This window comes from Lycorma delicatula, chromosome 2 (assembly GCF_047948215.1).
Source record: "Lycorma delicatula isolate Av1 chromosome 2, ASM4794821v1, whole genome shotgun sequence".
NCBI classification, from domain to species: domain Eukaryota; kingdom Metazoa; phylum Arthropoda; class Insecta; order Hemiptera; family Fulgoridae; genus Lycorma; species Lycorma delicatula.
Window position 1 is genome coordinate 122,054,943 of NC_134456.1, and position 23,282 is coordinate 122,078,224.

The 23,282-nt window shown below is 28.0% G+C and overlaps 1 protein-coding gene across 1 annotated transcript in view; it reads right to left on the reverse strand.

Annotated features, from left to right (window-relative positions):
* LOC142319940 (dual specificity calcium/calmodulin-dependent 3',5'-cyclic nucleotide phosphodiesterase 1-like) overlaps positions 1 to 23,282 on the reverse strand; it is a 193,054-nt gene that overhangs the window by 91,260 nt on the left and 78,512 nt on the right. The window contains exon 5 of the mRNA XM_075357616.1: positions 4,780 to 4,842. Within this exon, the coding sequence (XP_075213731.1) occupies positions 4,780 to 4,842 (63 nt within the window). The remainder of the gene's footprint in view (positions 1 to 4,779; positions 4,843 to 23,282) is intronic.

Genomic DNA, 23,282 nt, shown 5'->3' on the forward strand with positions numbered 1-23,282 from the left:
TCCCTGTATAACTAGTTTTTTAAGACTTTCGCTGGGACTACGGACTATATGGCCGAAAAAGTAGAGTATGGCTCTTCTAAACACCCAGTTCGTTTATAATCGAATTGTTCGTCCACACGACGCGGAGCAGTATTCTGTAGAATCACAAATCGAATGCATTAATTCACTCATTTTAGTTTTTGACAAATATTTTTTTGCTTTCCCTTTATAGTAAAAACTTTTAATACATGAAATACGAGTGAAGAAATTTCTTTGAGGAAAACAAAATTTTTTAACAATCCAAAACCTTTTTTTTGGTTGTTAAATCACATTTGCAGATATTATTCACTACTAAATTAATAATTCAATAGTAAACAGAACGAAGTATTCTTCATGGTGAGACAATCGGGTTCTCAGGATCAATCAAGACAATCGGGTTGCTCAATCAACCAGCATATTAAATTATGTAGTTTTCGGCTTAAAGCCGAAGGTATAAATATTCCTACTACAGTATAAATAAAAATAAAATACTGTATTAAACCCTTCATTTATAACAAATATTATATATGTATTTCCGAGTATATAGGTGGTGCCTCCATAAAAAAAGGATGATTGGACTTGCATTCCCATGCAACTTCTCTTAATTTGTACAATCGTAAACATTTTTATGGTGTACAGTCATTGTAAATAATAAATATTTTTTGTATTGTAATAAACATTTTCTAATAACCTCGTACCACAGTTCTCTTTAATTAGCAAGTGACTGCGACTGGCTTGGTGGATAAGTGTAACATTCATTTCCTGCGTTCTTCTTAGTACATTTAGTAAAATCAATATTAAATCCTAAAAATCTACTTACTTGTTAAAAGTATAAGTACTCCTAACTGACTTTGGTTTTTTTAAGTTGAAACAAATATTGTAAAAAGTTATTGGAAAGCAAGAAAGTTTCACAGATTGTCAACTGGAAAATATTAAAACTTTTCTTATTTAAATGAATAATAAATAATTTTACAAAAAAAAGAAAAAAACACAGGAAGAAGAATAATCTCTTTTAACCGTTCTATTATTATAAAAAAGAAATTAATCCTCCAAATATCGAAGTTGTCAGTAATACACTGACAAGTACTTGTCTTTGAAGAAATTTACTTGCATACCTTTATTCTGATGTAGTGAGTTCAAGTAGTGGAGATTTGAACAATGATGAACTTTGGGTAACCTAGTATACACAGAAATTAAACCTGATTTTCCAGACTTTTTAAACAAGAATCTTTGCAAATATTTTTTAAATGACATAGCTACTTACACTTGAAAATATTATCACTAATTTCAATTAAAAATTTTCTATCTATACTTAAATTTTAAATGGCTTGCAGTATCACAAGTAGTAATTAAGTCGGCGTAGTAATCAGCGTATTTATGAAGAGATTAAAATATTTATCCAAAATTTAAAGTTTTTCATTCTTAAATTTATTTTTAGACATCTTGTGTTATCAATCATAAAAAAAACGTAGGCCTATAGATTTCATCCTCATATAACAATAACAAGCATTGCCTAAATGTAAAACGAGTAATAAAATTATATTGCTTCCTCAAAAGATTTAAAGCAACAAAAATGAGATGCATTGGGGAAAATAATGTGATTGAAATCTTTTCTACTACATTTACAAAATAAATTCTGTTTTATTTTTATGAATATTTATTAATTTATACATATATTATAGAAAAACAAAAATTTATAATGAATGATATTTTCAGTTCAAAATGTGTTTTGTAAGAGTACTTTAAGCTACAATTTGGCCTTGATCCTAAACAGGCCAGAAAGCTGGATTCTAGAAAAAGCAGATGACATTACAAACCTCATGCACATAATCAGTAACACTAGTACAATTAAAAAGTCTACGAAGTAAGAACAAAATATCAAAGATCATAAGAGACTTTCAAAATAGATGTCCTTAAGTCGCAGAAGTTAATACTTGGGGAGATTTCGGTTCTTTTGGGTGAATACATATAAACTGCACTTAAATCGACTTGACTTTTTAAAAGAAAAGAGATTTATCTTCATGATTTTAACTTCCATATAAGGTCATACTCATTGAAGCAGTTGAAAGGGCTGGAGAATTAAAGATGTTACACTTACAGAAGTTGGCAGAATAATCTGTAGTTAGTATTCTTATTTTCTTAATGTTTTATATTATTATCGTTGCATAAAACTTTAACTACTATTGCAATTACAATCAACATTACTACAACTCAAATTAAAAAAAAATCCCTTTCGGCACGCCGGAAAGCGGAGGTAGATTTCACCGACGCTAAATAGAGCATAAAAAAGATTTTCACCTTAAAGTTAAGAAAACTTCAAATTTACTCAATACGACAATGGTTGCAAGTGAAAAAGATTTCACCTGTTTAGCATACGACATGCTCCATCTTCTTAAAATTGCAGCAAAAGTTTTGTCATTAACGTTCCTTATTATTGGTCATATCAAAAATCTTTTCAGACAAAAGTTTTAGGTAATGTTTAGAGGATTAATGACCACTTTAAATCGATTCGATACTGTGCCTATTAAAGGATGTATGACTTTTGTCTTCAAAACTCGATTTTTTTATCTTCAAAACTCCATCATTTCTACACCCTGGGACAATGGTTGGTGATATCAAAAAACTTTAGCGATATTTTGTTATTTTCGAAAAAGCCACCTCCATTTCCAACCTCATGGTCCGATTCTGCCAATTAACGAAGCAGACTGAGATTTTGGGTCGTAATATTTGATTTATCAATTTTAAAGTGGTTGGCGCAAAATTTCAGCAGTTATCGTGTCCATAAGTAAGTGAAATATATATATATATATATATATATATATATATATATATATATATAAACTTTTGAAGTGACGGTAGTTTTGGGGTCTAGGGGATGTGAAACGGGAAGATATGTCGAAATTTTCCGGAAGTCGAATTATGGTACCCATTTGTGCTATACAAGTATAGAGGTAAAATTATACAGATATAAATATTAAAGCAAAAAGTAAAGAAAAAATATCATTTTACAGCTTTCTAAATATTTAAATTAGAAATTTTTTTTATAACTAAAGCACCCATCAATATGTAAAGCAAGTCAGCAGAAACTACAGTATTAATTAAAATTTTTAATAATAAAGTTTTTATTTCATATAATAGTACATTAATTTGATAAATAGAATTCAATTATAGAATTGTTTAAAGAAATATTTGGAAAAAATACGGATAATTTTTTCCTATGCGTTTGGTACAATAACAATAACTACTATATGTACAGCACTCTTAAACGATTAAATAATTACGATGACCAATATGTGAATCAGAAAACTCACGTTCAGTGATTTCAATGGAATGATAGTATATCATTAAAATACAAGTAATATATTTTGAAGTATTATATTTTCATTTACGAGTGCGTTATGTATCTTGAATACGACTTCTTCAGTTCGACATCTTCATGTTAAATAAAAAATAAAAAATAAATAAATCGCAATATTATAGAAAAATAGTATATATTTATATTTCTTTTTTTAACAAAACTATTTAGTACTAATTTTGCAACAACTTAACTTTAGTCATTTTCATAAAAAATAAAATAAAAATGAAAAACCATGCCATCTATAGTTTGTAATTTAAAAGAATTTAATGCAAAATATAATAAATTACAATAGCTTTTAAGTAAAATATAGCTTGAATGTAGCCTATAATAAAATTCATCAATTTAAAAACCAGCAAGTTTTAAACTCCGTGCTCAAAAAGTATTGTTTTTATGATCCTTACAATAAAATTTATTAATTCATGTTTTCCGTATCAGATTTCAACAGCATAAAATCACTCACAAAAAATCAGTTTTTGGAGGTATTTTTCTAAAACAAAACGCAGAAAAAATGAAGTGTGTATATTAAGCCATAAAGATGTTACAAAAAATTAATATGTACATTTTTTAAGTATTTGTAAATACTTTAATCATTATTTTTCTTTTACACGTAATTTTATTTTTCAAACAAATTCAAAATTGAAATGTTTTATTAAATGTTATTAATTTTTTCTGTAACAATTATGTTCAAAAATTCAAAATATTTCATTTTAATAATAAGGGAATAAATTTACTAATATTATTTGATAAAGATTAAAAAAATCGATTTTGTATTAAATATAACAATTTCTTAAACGGAATGAAAAGTTACAATTTAAGAAAACGTAAAATCGTGTTTTTTTTCTTCATATTAAGTACAAATTTTTATTTAAAATGTAAAATAATTAGACTCACTGTAACAAATTAAGGTGTACATTTTTCCCCCTTTTTTGTTAGTTTGATTTATTGAAACATGAAATAAGCACTAATGAGTGAATTAGTAGTAAGTAAAACAACGTATAAAAGTTTAATTTCATTCCACTAAACAAAAAAATATTTTTAATTAATCCATTATCGTATTAATAGGAAGAATCAGCAAAATATAAATTAAATCGCATATAGCATGAAAAATAAAATAAAATGAAAGGTGAAAAACAACAGTTCATTCGGTCGATATAGTATTATTATTGATGAAAATATCGGGAATCGTAGGATGTGTGACTGGATGAAAAATTAAAGTGAGATTAATCGATCGATGGTGGAATAGATGAATAATGGAATGAAATTATACAATCAAATAGCCTAAGCAAAAATTACTATATTAACTACATATAAGTGTTCGTTATTACTAAGCAGTTGAGCACACAATACACAAAATACGAGTAGAAACACAAAAACGAAAATCAATAACAGTAATATAAACGAACCTCGATGCTATCTTAGCGCGTAGATGTAGCTGAAGGTGATCAGAGTTGAGTCTTACCAGGGATCTAGAAATGAATAAGAAGAGTGATACGAATGTAACAAGTAAGACGAGAAAGATCAAAGGTGACGGCGAATTTTCTAAGATAGATTCATAAGTACAATTTTCAAAATTTTTAGTACAATCATCATAATCATAATCGCTGGGATAATCATAATATTCTTCATCATTTACTGAAATTTCTTTTTTAGCCATCACAAAATACTAAAATTCTCTAATTTTAAACAACAATATTAACTAAAGAAAAAGATCGCAACAGAACTTTTGTTCAAATAAAGTACTACCATGGTAATCTTAAATAAAGTAATATTGTTAAATTAAAGTAATTTTTTCACCTCAGAAAAATAATATTCTTACGAGTAGAATAGGTAAATGCACAATTAGAGGATAAATCCAAAACGATTTAAAATAATGTAAATATAACCTAAAGATGGAAAAACATACATATATATATATATTATGCAAATTTCCTCCAGCAATGAAATAGGCCTATTAATTTTCAAAATAGACTATTTATATGTGCTTATAAATAACTCACCGTTAAGATAGGTTTGATCATGAATAGTACACCATCTAGAAACTTTCTACAGCTTAGGCGGCTACAGAAAGAAAACATTAATACTGGAATGAAATTACACAATCTCAAAATAGCCTAAGCAAAAAATTACTATTTTATCTACATATAAATGTACGTTATTTCTAAGCAGTAGAGCACGCAAGACACAAAATACGAGTAGAAATACAAAAACGAAAATCAATAATAATATAAACGAATCTCGCCAAAATAAAAAGTAGTATTCATAAACCATTCTTAGAATAAAAAAATTAAATTTAATTCCAAACAATTGTAAAATATACTATTTTTAATACTCCTTAGAAAGATTATGAAAAAAATCATATTTTTTGAATTATTAGAAGTATTCTATATCAATGTTTTAACCTAAATTTTTATATAAAATTATTAAATGCCATAAAGTGTAGATGTTAAATTAAAACTAAGGTAAGAATAAGAATAATGCTTTAGTGTCTATTGCGTAGGATACATTTTAAGTATGTAATCAATCTTTTTCAACAATAGTCAGATACAGACATCGTTCAATCTAAAATATTACAAATATTTCAAAGCTGAAATTGTGCCAAATGTCTACGTTTGTGAACACTTTTTGTCTCAGATTTTGATTTAGATTTCGGATTCGGATTAAGCATAGTAAGAGGATTAAAAGAATACATGAATGTTACGATCGGCCGTCGAGTTTATCTCAACATGACCGCCGAAATTAAAATTTTTTAACAATTATTACGCAATGTAATCTATTATGCTGGTTTAAAGGCAGTAATGTAAAGTTAACTAAAATGAGTAAAATATATGAATTGATATTCATTTGATATGAATTTATGTTTTGTAAATTAAGTTTAAGACCCCAAGATGGCGGAAAAACTCACTTTTTAATAATTGAAAAAAAAATTTCACCAAAACACAAGAAAATAAAATTATATTAACTTAGCGTATGTAGCTTATATAAACCTGGCGCCTGTTTGAGCGGATAGGCTAAAATTTAAAAGCTATCGTGTTATTTTGTTACAGACTCAACGCCTTATAATGCTAACGGTAACGGGTAGTTACCGTACAATTTCACGGGAGGCGATCTTGGTGATCTCAGGCGTGAAACCGATTGACTTGATTGAGTCTGAGAGGCAACAGCGTTATGTTGCTAAGAAGTCAGGTGAATTGACTTCGGAGAAAATAAAGGAGATAGAACAGCATGGTGTCGCCTTGTGGGAGGCCAGATAGGATGAGACAGAGTGTGGATGTTATACGCATGATCTTTTCCCTAATGTTGTTAATTTGCGGGACGCCTCTTGGGTACAGCCGAACAAATATGTGACGCAATTTCATTCAGGGCATGGCGCTTTTCGGGACAGACAACAGAAATTCGGCCTTGCAGACTCTGGTATGCGTCCGCAATGGCATAATTATTGGACGACGCTTATCATGTGATATATGAATGTGCTAGGTATGACTTAATGCGCACGGAGACCATTTGTCGGCTTGATATTATCGGATAGATAAGTGATCTCCGTGTTAATGGGAAAAGCCGTGCCGAATGGATGATCGTAGAAATTTTTATCACATATTTGGCGAAAGAAAGGATCGCTGAAGGGGGGTGATGTTCCGCTTGGACTTTCCTTCTTTGTGTTTATGTTTGGTTTTATTGTTATTTTGTTTATGGTTTACAGTTGCTGTTTTTGTTTCTGTTTGGTTATAGATTTGATTTTCGTTAGCTTTGTTTCATGTTACTGTTATGTTACATTGTTTATTGTTGTTATGTTTTGTATTGTTTTTGGGTTTTTTGTGTTGCGTTTTATGATTTGTGTTTTGTTTGGAGTTTATGTTAGTAGCACACCGATGGGAATATCGCTTGTGACATTTGCATCGGTGGCATCCTGGCTGAGGCTAGACTGAAGGATGTCACTGCCGCCGAAGAAGTAAAGATAACCGTCGGTAAAGTCCATAAGGGCGAGGTACGGAGGAAGTGGCGTGGCGACCGAAACCGTTATATGGTGGGTATCTTCCTCTATGGGGTCAGGGTGTAGCTTATATAGAAATGAAAGATAATAACTTTGTTAGAAATGAATTAATAACTGAGAGAACAGTAATAATAATAGTAGGAATGTTCGTTTAGGAGAGTCTTACTAGACTTTTCATTGACAACTGGTTAATAGATAAAAGCAATTTTTTATAATAATACAGAAGACAGTTATTGTTTTAAATTTCCTAATAACAAAAGATTTCTAGATGAATTTCTGCTAAATGATGCATGTTATTTTAATTTAAATTGTTTGTTTATTAATGACTTAAAAATATTTACACAAACTTACTGAAAAAAAGAAAATTATAAATAAATAAATGTAATTTTATTCAGTTAAAAGAACATATTATAGAGCGCCATTATAATAATATTCATTGCAAGGGTTTATATTTATAAATTTTAGTGTTTTAAATTAAAAATTCATAAAAAAAATATTATCAAAATTGGTAAAAAATAATTGTTATATGCACGTAAAATTCACTTAATCGCTTAAACAAAAATAATCCTAATAGTTACGTTATCGCTGTACGAAAATTAAATACCGAAAATTTATTTTCGGATTTCTAATACAGCTTTTCTGGTGGAATTGGACCGAAAATATCCATATAGTTAAAGAAAAATACAATGAGTGTAATTTGGAAATGAATAACCATTCAAAAATTTCTCTTGCGAGGGTCATCAACCCACGATACTCTCAGGAAATCAGTTACTTTATTGTTTTATTGTAATCTATTGCTTACACATTTTATACGTTTATTAACGTTTATGTTATTAAATTTAAAAATTAATAAAACACGGCTAACTAGTTAAAAGATTCGGATAGTGATATGTTTCTGAATTTTCAAAACGGATAGTGGCTGAAATTTATTTCACGTGGAACAGCGATTACTACACAAATTTAACATTAAACACTTTGCGAGATGTCACATGAAATCCAAAATCGGTAATGGAAGTTGAAAAAGAGCTTTCTAGCATTTCTGCAGGGTAGAAACGTCGTTTTTCGGGTAATTTTGGACATGATATCTCAGACACTTACTATATAGTCCGAACGATTTCCGCTCTTCAAAAGGTTAGAAACGAAGCAGCTCATATGTGATGATGATTTGAATGAACCCGTAAAGAATTAATTAAAGTCTTGTGCAAATATCTAAGCTGTTTTAAAACTCGTTGATCGCTAGGATAAATGCCCGATATTGCGGTATATTATGTGGACTTTACAGTTTTAGTAAGAAAATATTCTCCTATTGCAATTTATTATAGCCCAAATGAATTTAATCGCTCCTTTAGTATAGTCCTCGTTAATAAATAAATATAAAATATTTTTAATACGTTATTAATTACTAATGAACTAAATAAGTAAACTGACTTCCAAATTCTAAGTTACTAAAATTATGTGCAAACCTTACTCCACTACTTTTGAAAAAACAGGACCATAAATCATAGGTTTTGAATCCAGTATATCCTTATGTCTAAATTTTGCTATATTACGAGTATTTTATTATATTTAAATTATTTTTTCGATTACGTAATAAACTAGAGTGATGAATCTGTGGCCTAAACTTAATAAAAAAAGAAATTACAAAACAAAAGTACTTGATTCTCTTAATACTGTTGAAAAAGATTTAATTAACTACAAAGTAACAGTAATATAGCTAATAGATACATGACTCGTGTAAATTTGTTTTGTTAGATATACCGAAATATTGACAGACCGAGGTTCAATTGAAGTCTTATAAATACGTGTGCTGATACTTGATATAGGAAATTTGTTTAAAATAGATAAATTTCCATTTATAAAATTACATAAAAATCTTACATTGAATTTTTTTTTTAAATGTAAACGATAACTATAACTTCAGAATTTAAAATCCAATATATCTACGGTGCCCGCAGTGTCATGATTACCGCCTAACTTGCTCGGCGATTATCGGACCGCTCAGCGTGGAGAACATCATCGCCACCATGTTGCGGAGCCCCAAGAGTTTTGATACCATTGCGGGGTTCGTGGCGAGGGTTCTTCAGGAGAACGATCGGGAAGCTCGGGGATGAGGGATAGCTCTCTGCGGAGCTGCTGTTCGCACGTGCTTGTACGAGAAAGCGGTAGCGATGAGGGGGCTCTTGCACTTCCCAGCGAAAAAGACCGAGTTCCGGCGAGGATGCCCCACTCGGAGTGTCCCCGTTAAAGGCATTGGCACAAAGACCGATTCACGGCTCCCGGAGTGGGGACCCAGGGACGGCATAGCCGGGCCTGGTGGATCCTACTCTGGGGGTTTTAGGCGGGCGCAAAGTGAATTCCAACCGGCGAGCCCGTTAGAGTAAAGGATTACATTCCTATTAATTCCCCTGGGCTGTGTAATATTTGACTGATGGATTCGGCCCGGAAAAGAAGAAGAAGAAAAATGAAAAAAAAATCTACTGAGAAATGTAAAATCAACTGATATAAAAATAAAGAATATTAGTAGTTTATAGAAATATAGAATATTAGTTAATAGAATCACTTTTCTTTTTAAAATAAAAATATGGATTAAAGATGAGTTTTACTAAAGTTTCATTTAAATTTTATAATATTAAGACTAAAGAGAAATTAAAATTTTTTTTACTAAAAAAAAAATACTTGAATACTTTTAGATTGAGTTTAAACTTCATCAGTTCAATTTTTTGAGGCTGTTTCGGATAGGCAGTATTATTATTTAGACAATTAAAATGTTGACATTTTTGTGGTTTTCTAATCATGCAGTAGAATTTGATGTGCTGGTTTGTGACGCCGTTTATAGAATTTTTATTAAACTTTGATTAGAAAAATTTCCGTTCTTGCGGGATATCTTTTTAATATAAAAAGGATTTTTACATTTGTGAATAAATAAAACTGCCGTTGTCAATTATGTGATACGTTTCCGATTTATTGAAATCAAGATATTGTCAAAACAGTATTCTACATTTTTTAGTAATATATATATATATATATATATATATATATATATATATATATATATGACGTAATTCGATTAAAATGTTTTCAGCGCTGATACATTAACATTTAACATTTTTTGTGATTCCCTTCCATCGGCGTGGGCCGCTTTTCAAGTAAGTGTTTCTTTGGGTAGATTATAAAATTAATCAAGAAAACTAAGTAAGCAGAGAAAGTTATATAATTATACAACAAGAATAAGAAAAATGAAGGATAAACATTTTTTCAAGGCAAACAAAATTTATTTAGGATCAACCTAAAAGAATATTTGAGGAAATAACGAGAATGTTTAACAATTTTAAAAACTAACGCACTTATTTACAAGAAATGCAACTTTTAATCACATATTCAGTGGGGTAGAACTATTGATAAAGAGATAAATACTAAGAAACAAGCTTTAATAAAATATGGTAACTGATTTGTTCAGCACATGACATTCAACTCAATAATCTAAAATAAATCCGAAAATAAAATTAAGTCGTTATGAATTTTATAACCTGAAAGGGTCACCAATAAGTGTCTTAACTGATTATAAATGATGTTTATATATCTGTATTTCAATAATATTATTAACATTTATTTAATGATAAATTTAAATTTCAAAATATCCAAATATTCAGACAAGATTTTATTTGGAATTTTTAGTGGAAATGGTAAAAATGATGTTACAGATTAAATGATCAAACAAAACTAGGAAATTTCTTGAGCTTGTAAACTACTTACACAATTTCAATTGGTTCAAAAATTACACGTTAAATTTCTTTCAAAACGGTATTCAAATTATAGCAAGTTTAAATATTTTCACCCCCCACCCAAACACACACACACATACACATCAACTAAACATACAGGTTTCTCTGAAAGTGTTGGGAAAGAAGGACAATGTATTCATAAATAATTTATGATTATAAAATATAATGATGTATAATTCTGTTGAAATAATAAAATAAACTAACCATCGTTTAAAAACAAAGCTTCATTATTTGAATTAGAGTTAATGTGAATAATGATATTCAGTTAAGAAATTAATCATATTTATAATACTCGTAATTAAAATATTCATTGCCGGAGAAAAAAGGAATTACTTTATCGATAATTCTAATTATAAAAACAATATATTTAAAAAAATGTAAATAGACTAAAATAAAAGTTTTTTCATGCTCTCACAAATACTAAATACTAAACATTTATGAATTAACGTAAATAAACACTATAATAAATATTTACACAAATAAACAAATGAAAATAAAAAACAAAAAAAAACAGCAAACATAGAATATAGACAGTTAATGTAGAAGGAGTGTTATAATAAAATACAAATAACGTTAACAACATATAACAATTACATTCCGAGGATGATGCACATTCAGGTCGGGTAATAAAGTTCAGAAAACAGGCAATAGGATATATAAAATACTACAGAGTACAGTATACTGTTCAGTTAAGGTATGATTACGAATATATACAGTTAGAGAGTGCCTCGTGCACATATGTGCCGCACTCACCTTATCGTCACTGGTGTTGAGGAAGGTAAATAAACTGTATAGTGCAAGAAAAAGTAGAGAAAATTTATCAAAAATATCATGATAAGGAGCGGTGGAATTATTTTGGTAAAATTTTTGTATTTGCTTTGTTTTGAGATCGAGATCGATTGAGAAAATCTATACTACGTTATCTCCGTGCGGTGCTTACTATTCCAGGAACCGTTCCGTAGAACCTAGAGATTGCATAGCCAAGAAGAGTCTGTTTTAACCTGGCCCAGACCGGGGTCCTGAGGCGTCGTCGTGTGGATGGCGGCTTCTGTTTGAGCTCCTGGGACCCAGCCTTTTCCGAGATCGGTTCTTGCTCTGGTCTGTCCCTGCGTGAGGTGGGACAGCATTAATACATGACGCTCGGGTTTTATATTTTTTACCCACCCTCGCTTAAAATCAGCATTGATGGATCCTCTCTAATTTCAGTGACCAGTAAATAAACTATGTAAATGGATTTTTTAGTAGTAATATTAATTTTCAAAGGAAATATAAAAAAATTCAAGAACAGACTTGAAAAAATATTCGATGCGTAGAGGTTTTTAGAAAGAAAATATTATTTATTTTTGTAGTAGAAACATTTGAGAAAGTTCATTGGGTTAAACCAAAAAAAAAAAAAAAATTATAATAGAAAAAAAAAATCACAATAATCATATCTTACTTATAATATACACAACTCAGTTTATTTAAAACGCTCAGTTTTAAATTAAAGTTAAAAATTAACTGTGATAAAGAAAATGATACAAATTTATTTATCCTCTCTACATTATAAAATGGTATGAAAAATTTTGAAAACATGAAAATTGCAATAACTCGAGACTTAATTGATCTACCGGGACGGGAAATGACTTAAAATACTCGGAGTATCAAGTAACACCTAATGAAGCCTCACCAAAAATGTTTCCTCAACTTTGAGTCGAGATAAGAGGGAACATTGACTCCCTGTATTACAACAGGGTAAGAAAAATGCATTTGCGGCCAGAGAGCGCAGAACCCTCGTACATAATATATATATATTTATTTATTATCTGAAAAGTGATAATTTTTTACTGAGTATTATTACATATGCTACTCTTATCATTGATTAATACTTTAAACAAAAATGTAGATAACTTACGAAATAAAATATTCAATTTAAACGCCAAAATGTGCATATCCTATGAACTTGCAAACACATGTTTGCAAGTATATATATATATACATGTAGGATATATGTATATCCTATATCTTGGGTATTTCTAAAACTATTATTAGTTATCTGTTTCATCACATTAAGTAGTCTCATATAATGCTTTGAGAGATTCAGGACATTAAGGATAAAGATTTATTATAGGACATCAACAGTCATCGTGGTTTAATAGTAAGAAATTAAAATTTCTTTTAAGAAGTTAAAACTTAGACGTAGGAAATCTAAAAAAAAATTAATTAAGTAGTTAAAATGTAGAAATAATATTGCAACAGTAATCCAATTATGTTCTCAAGTAGTTAAAACTGGTAGGTTGCTATAAAATTTTAGCGATAAAAACAACACTTTAACAATAAAATTCTTTTCATTATCTAGCTGAAAGATGAAATGCACGTATAATTTAAGATCAACTTGCTTCTTTAGAATCTCATAAACCTTAGTATCTTATTTATCGGCGAGAAATAACGGCTCTTTCAATTACATTTAAACTGAATTTTGACTGAAGTCAAAGAGGTTAGCACTAAAACCATGTATTATTATAACTTTTACTAGGATTTCATGATTTACTGTATAAAAACCGTCTGAAAGAATAGTATAGACTATACCAACACGGCAGTTTTGCTCCAGAGCCTCCAGAGACATTAAACAATGAAATTCAAATAAGTTAATCACGTATATCTGGGTATATAATCATGATGATTACCCACAATCACTGATATCACTAAATAAAAAAATTAAATATGGGCATAACAGTAGCCTCTTTTTACTAATTTGATAAAGGAAAAAAACATTGAAATACCTCTACCACTCACAACTGTTAACGATTATAAGATAAATCATTTGAATTGCATAATTTAAAAAAAAAATATTTACAACGCGCTGTTAGTAAATGATTTAGTCCGTCTTTGCTAAAGTATTCAAAAATGCTGAAAAAATTACTGAAGAAATAAATAATGCTTTCCCAATGTATACTGTTATTTTTTATTGTACAGTAATAAAAAGTTACAATGATGACAATCATCAAGTAATAAGCGTAGTGTAGGCTGCAAAGTTAAAATAAATCCAACCATACCAGTCATTTATATTAATAGTGTCGCTACACTAAAATTTCCGAGTTTTAAAGGTTTTCTTTAGTTTTTTCACGCAAATAAATTTCCTAAGAATTTTTATCCGTTTGTCTGTCTGCTGGTTTCTCTACATTATATAAAAAAAATTATTTTGGTGTAAATAAAATCCTAATTATTAGGAAGCTTGTATACCAGAAAGAATGTCACATTTATAGACATTCCAAAAGAGTACTCGGGTCGGCATTTCTTCTCTCCTTCTTAGTAAAAGAAAATTGTTCTGTGTCTATTTTTCACTTTACTTTCTATAGGTTATTCTAGGGTAACGGAAAGGGGAATCAAACAGAATATGTTCGTCTACAGCAGGAGCTTCTTTATCAAAAACGAGGGAATCAGTGGAAGTAAAAAGAGCTTTTCAGGCTTTAATTGTTATTTAACAGTATTATTCTCACAACCATGGGAATAACGAACATAGTGGGGATCCAGGGGGCGGAGCCACCTGCCTAGACGGGGAGTACTGGCTAGTATGTATTTTATATATATATATATATACAAAAGCAGGAAATTAAATCAGAATTATGGAACTTAAAAAAAATTTTTCTTAACCCATTGCATTTTTTAACAAAAGATTTCGTTTGGCAGATGGTAATGGTACAAACACATTAGCTAAATTATTATGGTTTGGTTTACATCAACAAAGAATGGTTTTTTTTTTATTAAGAGTAATTGATATATGATATATTAAAAAAATATTTATATTTTTTCAAATAACCGGTTTGCTAGTTTTTATAATTTGTTTTCTCTGTCTATATATAGAGCACAACAAATTGGGTAAATGAACATTGATATATATATATATATATATATATATATATATATATATATATATATATACCGATTATTCATATATAAAATCATTATTTGGTTTGGCTTTAAACACTATTCTTATATGCTTAAAAAATGTATACATGTTTTAGATAGATGTTTCGATTATATCTTTGATACTTTTAATTTTAATTCTACAGTACTAAGAATAATTTATTAAATTATTTTGATTAGAAATAAAAATAGAATAAAACGCATCCAATTCTTAAATACCGGTAATTTATAAGGTATGTAATGTACTTAAATTTATAAAAGAGAATATTTAAAAAAGTAAACATTCAGAATAAGCAATTAATTATTAATTTATGAAATAACTAAGAAAGATGTAACGTTTAAAACAATACCATAGAATCATAGTTTATTGCTGGTCACATGAAAATATTTGACGATATAACATAATGTATACAAGCTGAAAATAAACATTACTGGATTTTTTCTTCAGCACTGCAGTTAATACAAGAGAATACAAAAAATGTTGATACATCTATGTTGCAATCTGGAATAAAATATACTTATTACAATTAACAATTATAATTCATATATATTAAATTACAATTATTATATATTATTTAAGTACAGATTAGTTACCTAAGAGTAGCCAACTACTGGGTGACAAAATTATTCAATGCCAATGTTTTGATCTTCTTATAATTAATTGAGAATATAATTAAAAATATATATTTTTAAATAATTAACTTATAAAAAGAAATAAAAAACTCTGATAATATTCCTTCTTATGCGTATTTTAATTTACATAATGAAACATTTTTATGAACTGGCTGTATGTAATTTTGCTTTAATTTTAGAAAAAAAAATAATATTTTTTTAAAAATAAGTGAGACTAACTTAGTTCTTTAACAATAATAATAAAATTCAGCCTATTATGAATTGAAATAAAATAAAAACATTATTATCTACTTCTGAACAATGTTATAATTTTAGAATTTTATATAGTTAACATTTTAGAGTTTACAGTAATCTATTTCGTAAGTTACAGATAAGTAATTATTACTTTAAACGCACCATTTTAAATTTAGGCAAACAAAGAAAATGGAATATTATTGAACATTTCATTGAATCAGAGATTAAACTAAACAGAAATTTACGTTATTGGTAAACGCAGACGAAAATCGGTCACGAATAAAATATATTTACACATCCATTCATTTACATTTATTTAAACGAAAGCTTTCTACAGCAGAGGGGTGTGCAATAAATTTTCCGGCGATAATAAGCTGATAAAACCTGGTGTGCCGAAATAAGTCTGTTCCCTTAAATCTTATATGACCGATTTGTGTGTACTACACACAATTTGTTTAATATCTTTCTGACTGAACTGAGTTTTGGTCAACCAAAATCCGTATGGTATTTTTTTATTATAGAAGGCTAGAACTTTTGACCTTGTCGACCTTTAAAAATAACACATGAAATGGGAATGATAAAACAAAATATTGTTATACTTTGTTAACTTTGAAAATGCCACATGTTAATTAAGATCCCATATCTTAGGATTTAAATGAGGATCACTGTGGTTAGATTCTACTTCATCGGTGTCATTAACCACCACTTATTCAGAACCGTATTTGTTGTCAAATTGAATTCTTTGTGTAACTATTCTGTACTGATAATCTGTACTGAATTTACTTTCTTTTCTATCGTTCATAAAAAATATATTAAATTTTAAATATTAAGTATGGAAATTTTTATTTTATATATTTACTTAAAAAAAAAAAAAAAAAAAAAAAATATAGATAAGAGAAAAGTAAATGTAGTTACTACTTTTTTCTTCATTTTGCAAGGGAGCTCGAATACAAAGGACTGAATCTCAATTAATAAATAACTGGCTTAACATATTCACATTTATTCTATTACAGTAAGCGTTGTTTAAAATATACGTTAATACGAGTATGCTGTTTAAAATATTTAATTTCCCTTTTCAAGATTTCCCTTGAAATCCCTTATTCCATAACTACCAAGTTCATCTACTAGCAATTTGGAATAAAAAGTCGAACAAACCTTTCATTTATTAATAAATATTTTCCAAGGGCTTTAATTTATTACAAGATATTTTCTTTCTGTTTCTGCGGAAAATTTTTAATTAGTCTAATTTTTTTCTGCGGTCATTCATTTGGTCGCCTTTATTATTTCTATTCTATTCACATTTTTATTTTATTTTTTCTAGTGTCTTAGTCTCATGATAACCACTTACATCCTAGATATTTAACTACTTCTTTTTAAAGTGTGGAGTATATGAATCTTTTGTTTCCTTTATCTTCTTATATTTTTATCCTCATCTACTAGAACCGAATCCACTAAATCTCCTTTCTTATTCAATTCGCCTTAAAAGCTCTTCATTTCATAGTTAATCATTTTATCCTCTTTCATCACAATCCTCAATTTTTTATTTTTTTGGCTTCCGTTTTGAAGATAATTATATTTATCCACCTTTTATTTCAAACTGCTGAGAAGTAAAAACATCCATTATTTAAAACTTTAAATGTTTTCACTATTTATTTTGAGAGGTCTTTACTAATGATTTTATTACTTTGTTTTCAGAGCTATATGATTGCGGGATTTTAATATTTGAGGCAAACAAATATGACTTAGTTACCCAAACATTTCAAAATTGAAAGATGTCATACAACTACGAGATATTTTTATTTGGTTTATCTAATGACAAATTTCATACATTTTTTCGTAACTTGATTACCACTGCAGTTCATGTAAACGGTAAAAAGTATTTTACAATTTAAATAATTATATTTTTATTCAGCTGAACGTAACGAAGTAAATATTATCTATATTCATTTGAAAGTTATTCCTTTAATTTGTAATTTTTTGTCTTCAATTAAGGCTTTTGTATTTTCGTAGTAACACAAGATTAGTTGTATTTTCTCTTTTATTCTATTCCGAGTTAAGCTAATTGGCCAATCACACAGTTTAATATTTTTAAGGAATAGAAAATCCTCTTTATTACTTTATTCTTTAATAAACTTTAATTGAAAGTATAAAATCTAAGTTGTCTTTAATATTCTCCAACATCTGCTGCATTTAATATTTTCAAGCTGTTTTTTGTCCATCTTATTCCAAGCCAACAAATTTCGGCAAAAACAGTAATCTCCTTTCAGATTCCGTATTAAATTCTTATTCTAGAATAGTATTCTTTTTATTTTCTAAAATAAATTGTTTGTTATTGACTCCGATTTTTCTGCTGACATAATTACTCTTTCTAATTTCTTTTTAGAAAGGATCATTTCTTAATCTCGTTTTAGTATTATTCTTTAGAGGTATTCTTCTTTATGCTCTCTTGAATCATTGTTTAAAAATCATATTATTATAACCTATATTTCTTCCATTAAAAATATTTTTGTCGTAAGTCATCTTTTAATTTACAATGACTTCTGCGTTAATGAATCTTCGGGCGATCAGGACAGACTATGTTCCGGTAAAACTCCTTTTTGGCATAAGTTCTTTGTACAATGTAACTTTACTTTTGTGGTTTTACAATGTGTAGCCAACTTACGCTTGTAGAAATCGTAAACAAGCGTAGTTTACTTACTTTAAATCTTCTTACTTAAAATTTTAAAGAATTTATTTTATTTTTTTAAAATGATATTTTCTAATTTATAAATACCGTTCTGTAGTTATTTTTTCCAATCTATCTCCCAGATTAATCTTGTAGCTAAAATTTCTTTTCATATGCGGCTTACGTTTTATTTCTTACATTTATACTGAATTTATCTTTTGCAGCTTTCTTACAACATACGAAAATTTTTATGTTTGTTCCACATTATATTCATTTATAATTTTATTGGATCGATAAAAGAAACCTACTCGCTATAAATTAATTCAGTAATTCTTTCCTTCATTATGATTATTAAATACAATAATTCTATTTCTTTACTGTCTTAGCAGGTTTATTTTAGCAATTTTTACTCGTTGGTTTTTGTAACAGTCGTTATTGAGTGTATTTATTTCAATTATTTGTAGATTAACTTACTATGATTAATTTGAGTAATCTTCGAAATTTTAAATACATATTTCTTATAAAGGTTAAAGCACAACATTTACGTTGCATATTAAAACAATGATATTGCACTTTTGTGATACTATAGAATATTAATTTTGTAATTGTTGTATAGTAATAATGTTATCATACTTTAGAGTTGTAGAGCTGAATTCTAATTTTATTATATTGTTTATGGTGTATGGTATACTATGTAACATTATAACAGTAATTTAATACAATGATGAATAAGGATTATGGTTAAGTTCTCTAAACAAAGACCTCTAGCGTTCAAGCTTTGGCTTCTACTAGTGTTGAGAGGCATAAAAACTTAACATAAAAATAATATCCATAAAGTTAAAATGTATCGAGAAATCTTTTTATCTAGGTTTTTATTCATTGACAAACAAAATAATCTGATACGATCTAAGAAAAAAATTGTTTCTGTTTATTGGTATAATTTAGTATTTTGACATAATGTCATTTTTTGACCAAGAGTTTGAAATTTAATAATTCTATTAGTAATATGCAAAAATAAGAATATCAATGTGATCTTTTCTTATTTCTCAGTCACATTTTTATTAATTACAAAACTATATTTTATTATTGAAGTTTATTTTTCAGAATCTTGAAAAAAGTTGTTGAGCGTGACCTTTGTCAATAATTACTGAATCTAACTTGAATTCAATTTTTATATTTTTGTATAAATCTTTCCAAAAACATTATTTGAAAAATATCCTATGAATAATCTAATAACTTATATTTTCTGATTATTTCATCCAAATTTTGGCGTTTTTGGACTTGAACGACTTTCCAGTTACAGGTAAATTTTCAAGAAGCTGTACCAGTCAGAGATACTAATTTGTTTAAATCTTAAAAATCGTATTTTCGTTTTAATACTCTTAACAGAGCCGCCAGGTTAGTGTTGTGGTTAAACTCGTCATTGCAAAAACAGCTTATTTTTGAAGCCGAGAGTTCTAAGGTTCGAGTCCTTGTGAAGGCAAGTTGCGTTATACGGATTTGAATACTAGATTGTGGATACCGGTGTTCTTTGGTGGTTGGGGTTTAGTTAACCATATAACACTGGAGTAGTCGATTTGATCTGGCCGTGTTTACCGGTACATATACATTTACATTTGCAGCTGCAGGCCTGGTAAGTCGGTAGCTGTAATTGCATATGCCTATACCCATACACCCAGATTTGGCAGCAAGCTGGGAAAACTGGTTGAAATATATAATATAATATAACAAATTATGAAAAAATAAAAATAAAAAAAACATTATTACATCATAGTGGAATGGCGTTTAAAAAGAGAAAGTTTTCCTTCAGCCTTTTGAAGACAAATTTTTCTATAAAGAAACTATGTTAAATAGACTAATAAAAAAACTATCGGCGAAATAAAATAAAGACTGGACTTAAATTTTTACTACTATATAGATATTTTTCAGATTTAGAATCAATGGCAATGGAAAAGTGCGACTAGTAGTTTTTATTATAATCATTAGTAATTCTTTAGTGACAGCAGAAATACTTTATTTAGCAAAAAAAGAGAAAATTAAATGAAAATATATGTGTACAATAAACTGTAAACTCTAAATTGTTTACATTAAATACATTTTTATTTATGAAAAGATGTTGCATAAGTATTATATGAATAATTTAGGTAATAATTAAGTTTAATTTTAAATCGAATATAAAAATATATTTCATTAAAAAAATGACTGAAAAACCTACTGAAATACATGGTTTAAAAAAATTGAATATTTTTGTAAATAAATTTTTTTCTTTTTAGAATAACGATCTAATAAGGCTTGAATCTATTGATTCACACCGATTGAGGTAAAAGTATTATAATCACTGTTTATATTGAAGCCGTACCGTTTCAAATACAAAAATAAATCTTTCAAACTGTTTTTTTTTGTGTGTCAATTATATTCGATTTTATATAAAGGTTAAATTGAGTTCTCTAGAACCCTTTAGAGAAACTTTTATTCAGACGCACCCACTGCATTCGATACCATCTACTGTAAAGCCTCCTTCATTCCAGAAATATATCTAAAAAAAGAACGTTACGATCTCCAAAATGGGAAGATAAAATCTTGATTAAACCCAATTTCAAAATATTCAAATCTTAAGAGAGTAATCAATTGGTTATGCTTGTGGATTTACACTGTACATATATACTTTACATATACTAATAGTTGGGATATTTTAATACAAGATGCTGCGTTATAAATTACTTCAATTAAATACACAAAAAAATTAATTGTAAAGCTTTTGTCTTTCAGAGGGAGGCCTAACTAAAGTAGGCCACACGTAAAGTTAGTTTAAAACTATTTATAATAGATCTAAACTTATCGTGAAGATAAAAGCGACTTTTTGCCTATTGTTGTACTTAAATAAAGAAAAAACAACAACAAGCATTTGTTTAAACAAAATGTTTAATAACATTAAAGAAAGGGCTTGGAGAACAAAATTTAGTAATAAATTAAAAATCAAAGATATGTCTGAATAGAGATACAATTAAAAAATAAATCACTGAACAACTCATAAATTTCACTATGACCTAACCCTATCAATAAAGGTTATTATCATTAACATGGTGATTTTTCTCGAGTTCATCATCATTTTACAAATTATCTTAATAGATAGGATGGTACAAATTATTAATCGATTAAATAATTTGAATAATTCTGGAAAGTTTAAACAATTATCAAAGAAAAATACAGACTAACACTGTTAATAAATAGCTTAATAAATTGGATTCTTGCAGAGTAATATAATAATTATTTTTTAGATTTGTTTTCACTTCTCGCACTTTTCTTTAGTTTCATTAAAACGGTTTCGTAGGAATCTCTTCTATTTGCGAACAAAGAAAACTACTTAATAAGTACGCAATGTAGGTTTCTTATGGATTATTGAAATAAAAGTATAATTTTCAGAGAAGCATTAAACAGAATAAACAAAAATTGCAGTAAGCAAAAACATAAGTCTGCTATTCGAATTAATCAATGCAAATACTCGAGGCAAACTCCTAACGAAATAATGAAAAATAGTGAATCCTGGTAACAACGATGTTTGCTTCAGTTCCAATAAATGTAGAAAGAAAGGTTTAACTTTGAATATTCACGTTATTTATTTTTATTCAGCACAATTTAGTGGTTAACCTCTATTTGGTAATAAGATATTTTTATTCATTATTATTATTATTGATTTTATCATAGATTATTTCTCATTTCCTCTTTATACTGCAATTTTTTATAATGATAAGCAAATTAAATGATGTTTTCAAGTTCCCAACTTGGTTAAATCTATTATGACGTTGATGCAACTTAGTTTTAAACGTATTTACTATAGATATACCTTTTTTAAGTTTTCCCATACTTTCATATAAAAGACAAAAACTTCGGGATTAAATTTTCTTATATGACTTGAAAACACTCAGCATTTATTTACAAAACTAGCTTTCTCCGATTAAAAGGTATTTTATTGGAAATTTGAATTTTTTGAAATCGGGTGAATCAAAATTTTATTCCTTTCATTCCGGACTGGAATATCTTAATAGCTTTTTATATTGTTTTAATTATTTAAAAAGATTTTAGAGAAAACTGGGGGTTGAACTCTCTATTTCTTATAACAAAAGTTTAAATAACTGGTTATAAACGTCCTGAAATTTTTTCGTCTGTTTGAAAAAGCTTCAGTATTAACAAATGGTTGTAATACTTTTGTCTCTCACTATCTATTAAGAAAGAAATATTCCGTTAATAAAATTTTAAATATCTTATCAAATCAAATTTATTAATTTTTTAAAATAAAGTAAAAAAAAAATCAAATGTTAAAATTAGTATTGACTCACACTGATTAACCAACAATAATTGAAGTAATCCAGTTCATTCATTATTCAGAGTATTTGTTAGAAAATTGTTTAATCATATATATATTTTACAGTAGTAAATTAAAAAAGTCATTAATAAATAATCAAATCTGAAATATATGTAACAAAAATAAAACAAAATATTAGCATCTACATATTAAAAAATAATACTGTAAAAGTTACAAAAGACAATAAAACACCGATCAATCTTATTAAAAGATGAAAAGTTTACATTTAAAAGTGTGTGATAGGTGTGAAGTAAAAGTAAGTATAGTAATAGTAATAGCAGTATAGTAGGCTAAGTATAGATAACATTAGGTTTATAATATCGAGCCCAGCACAT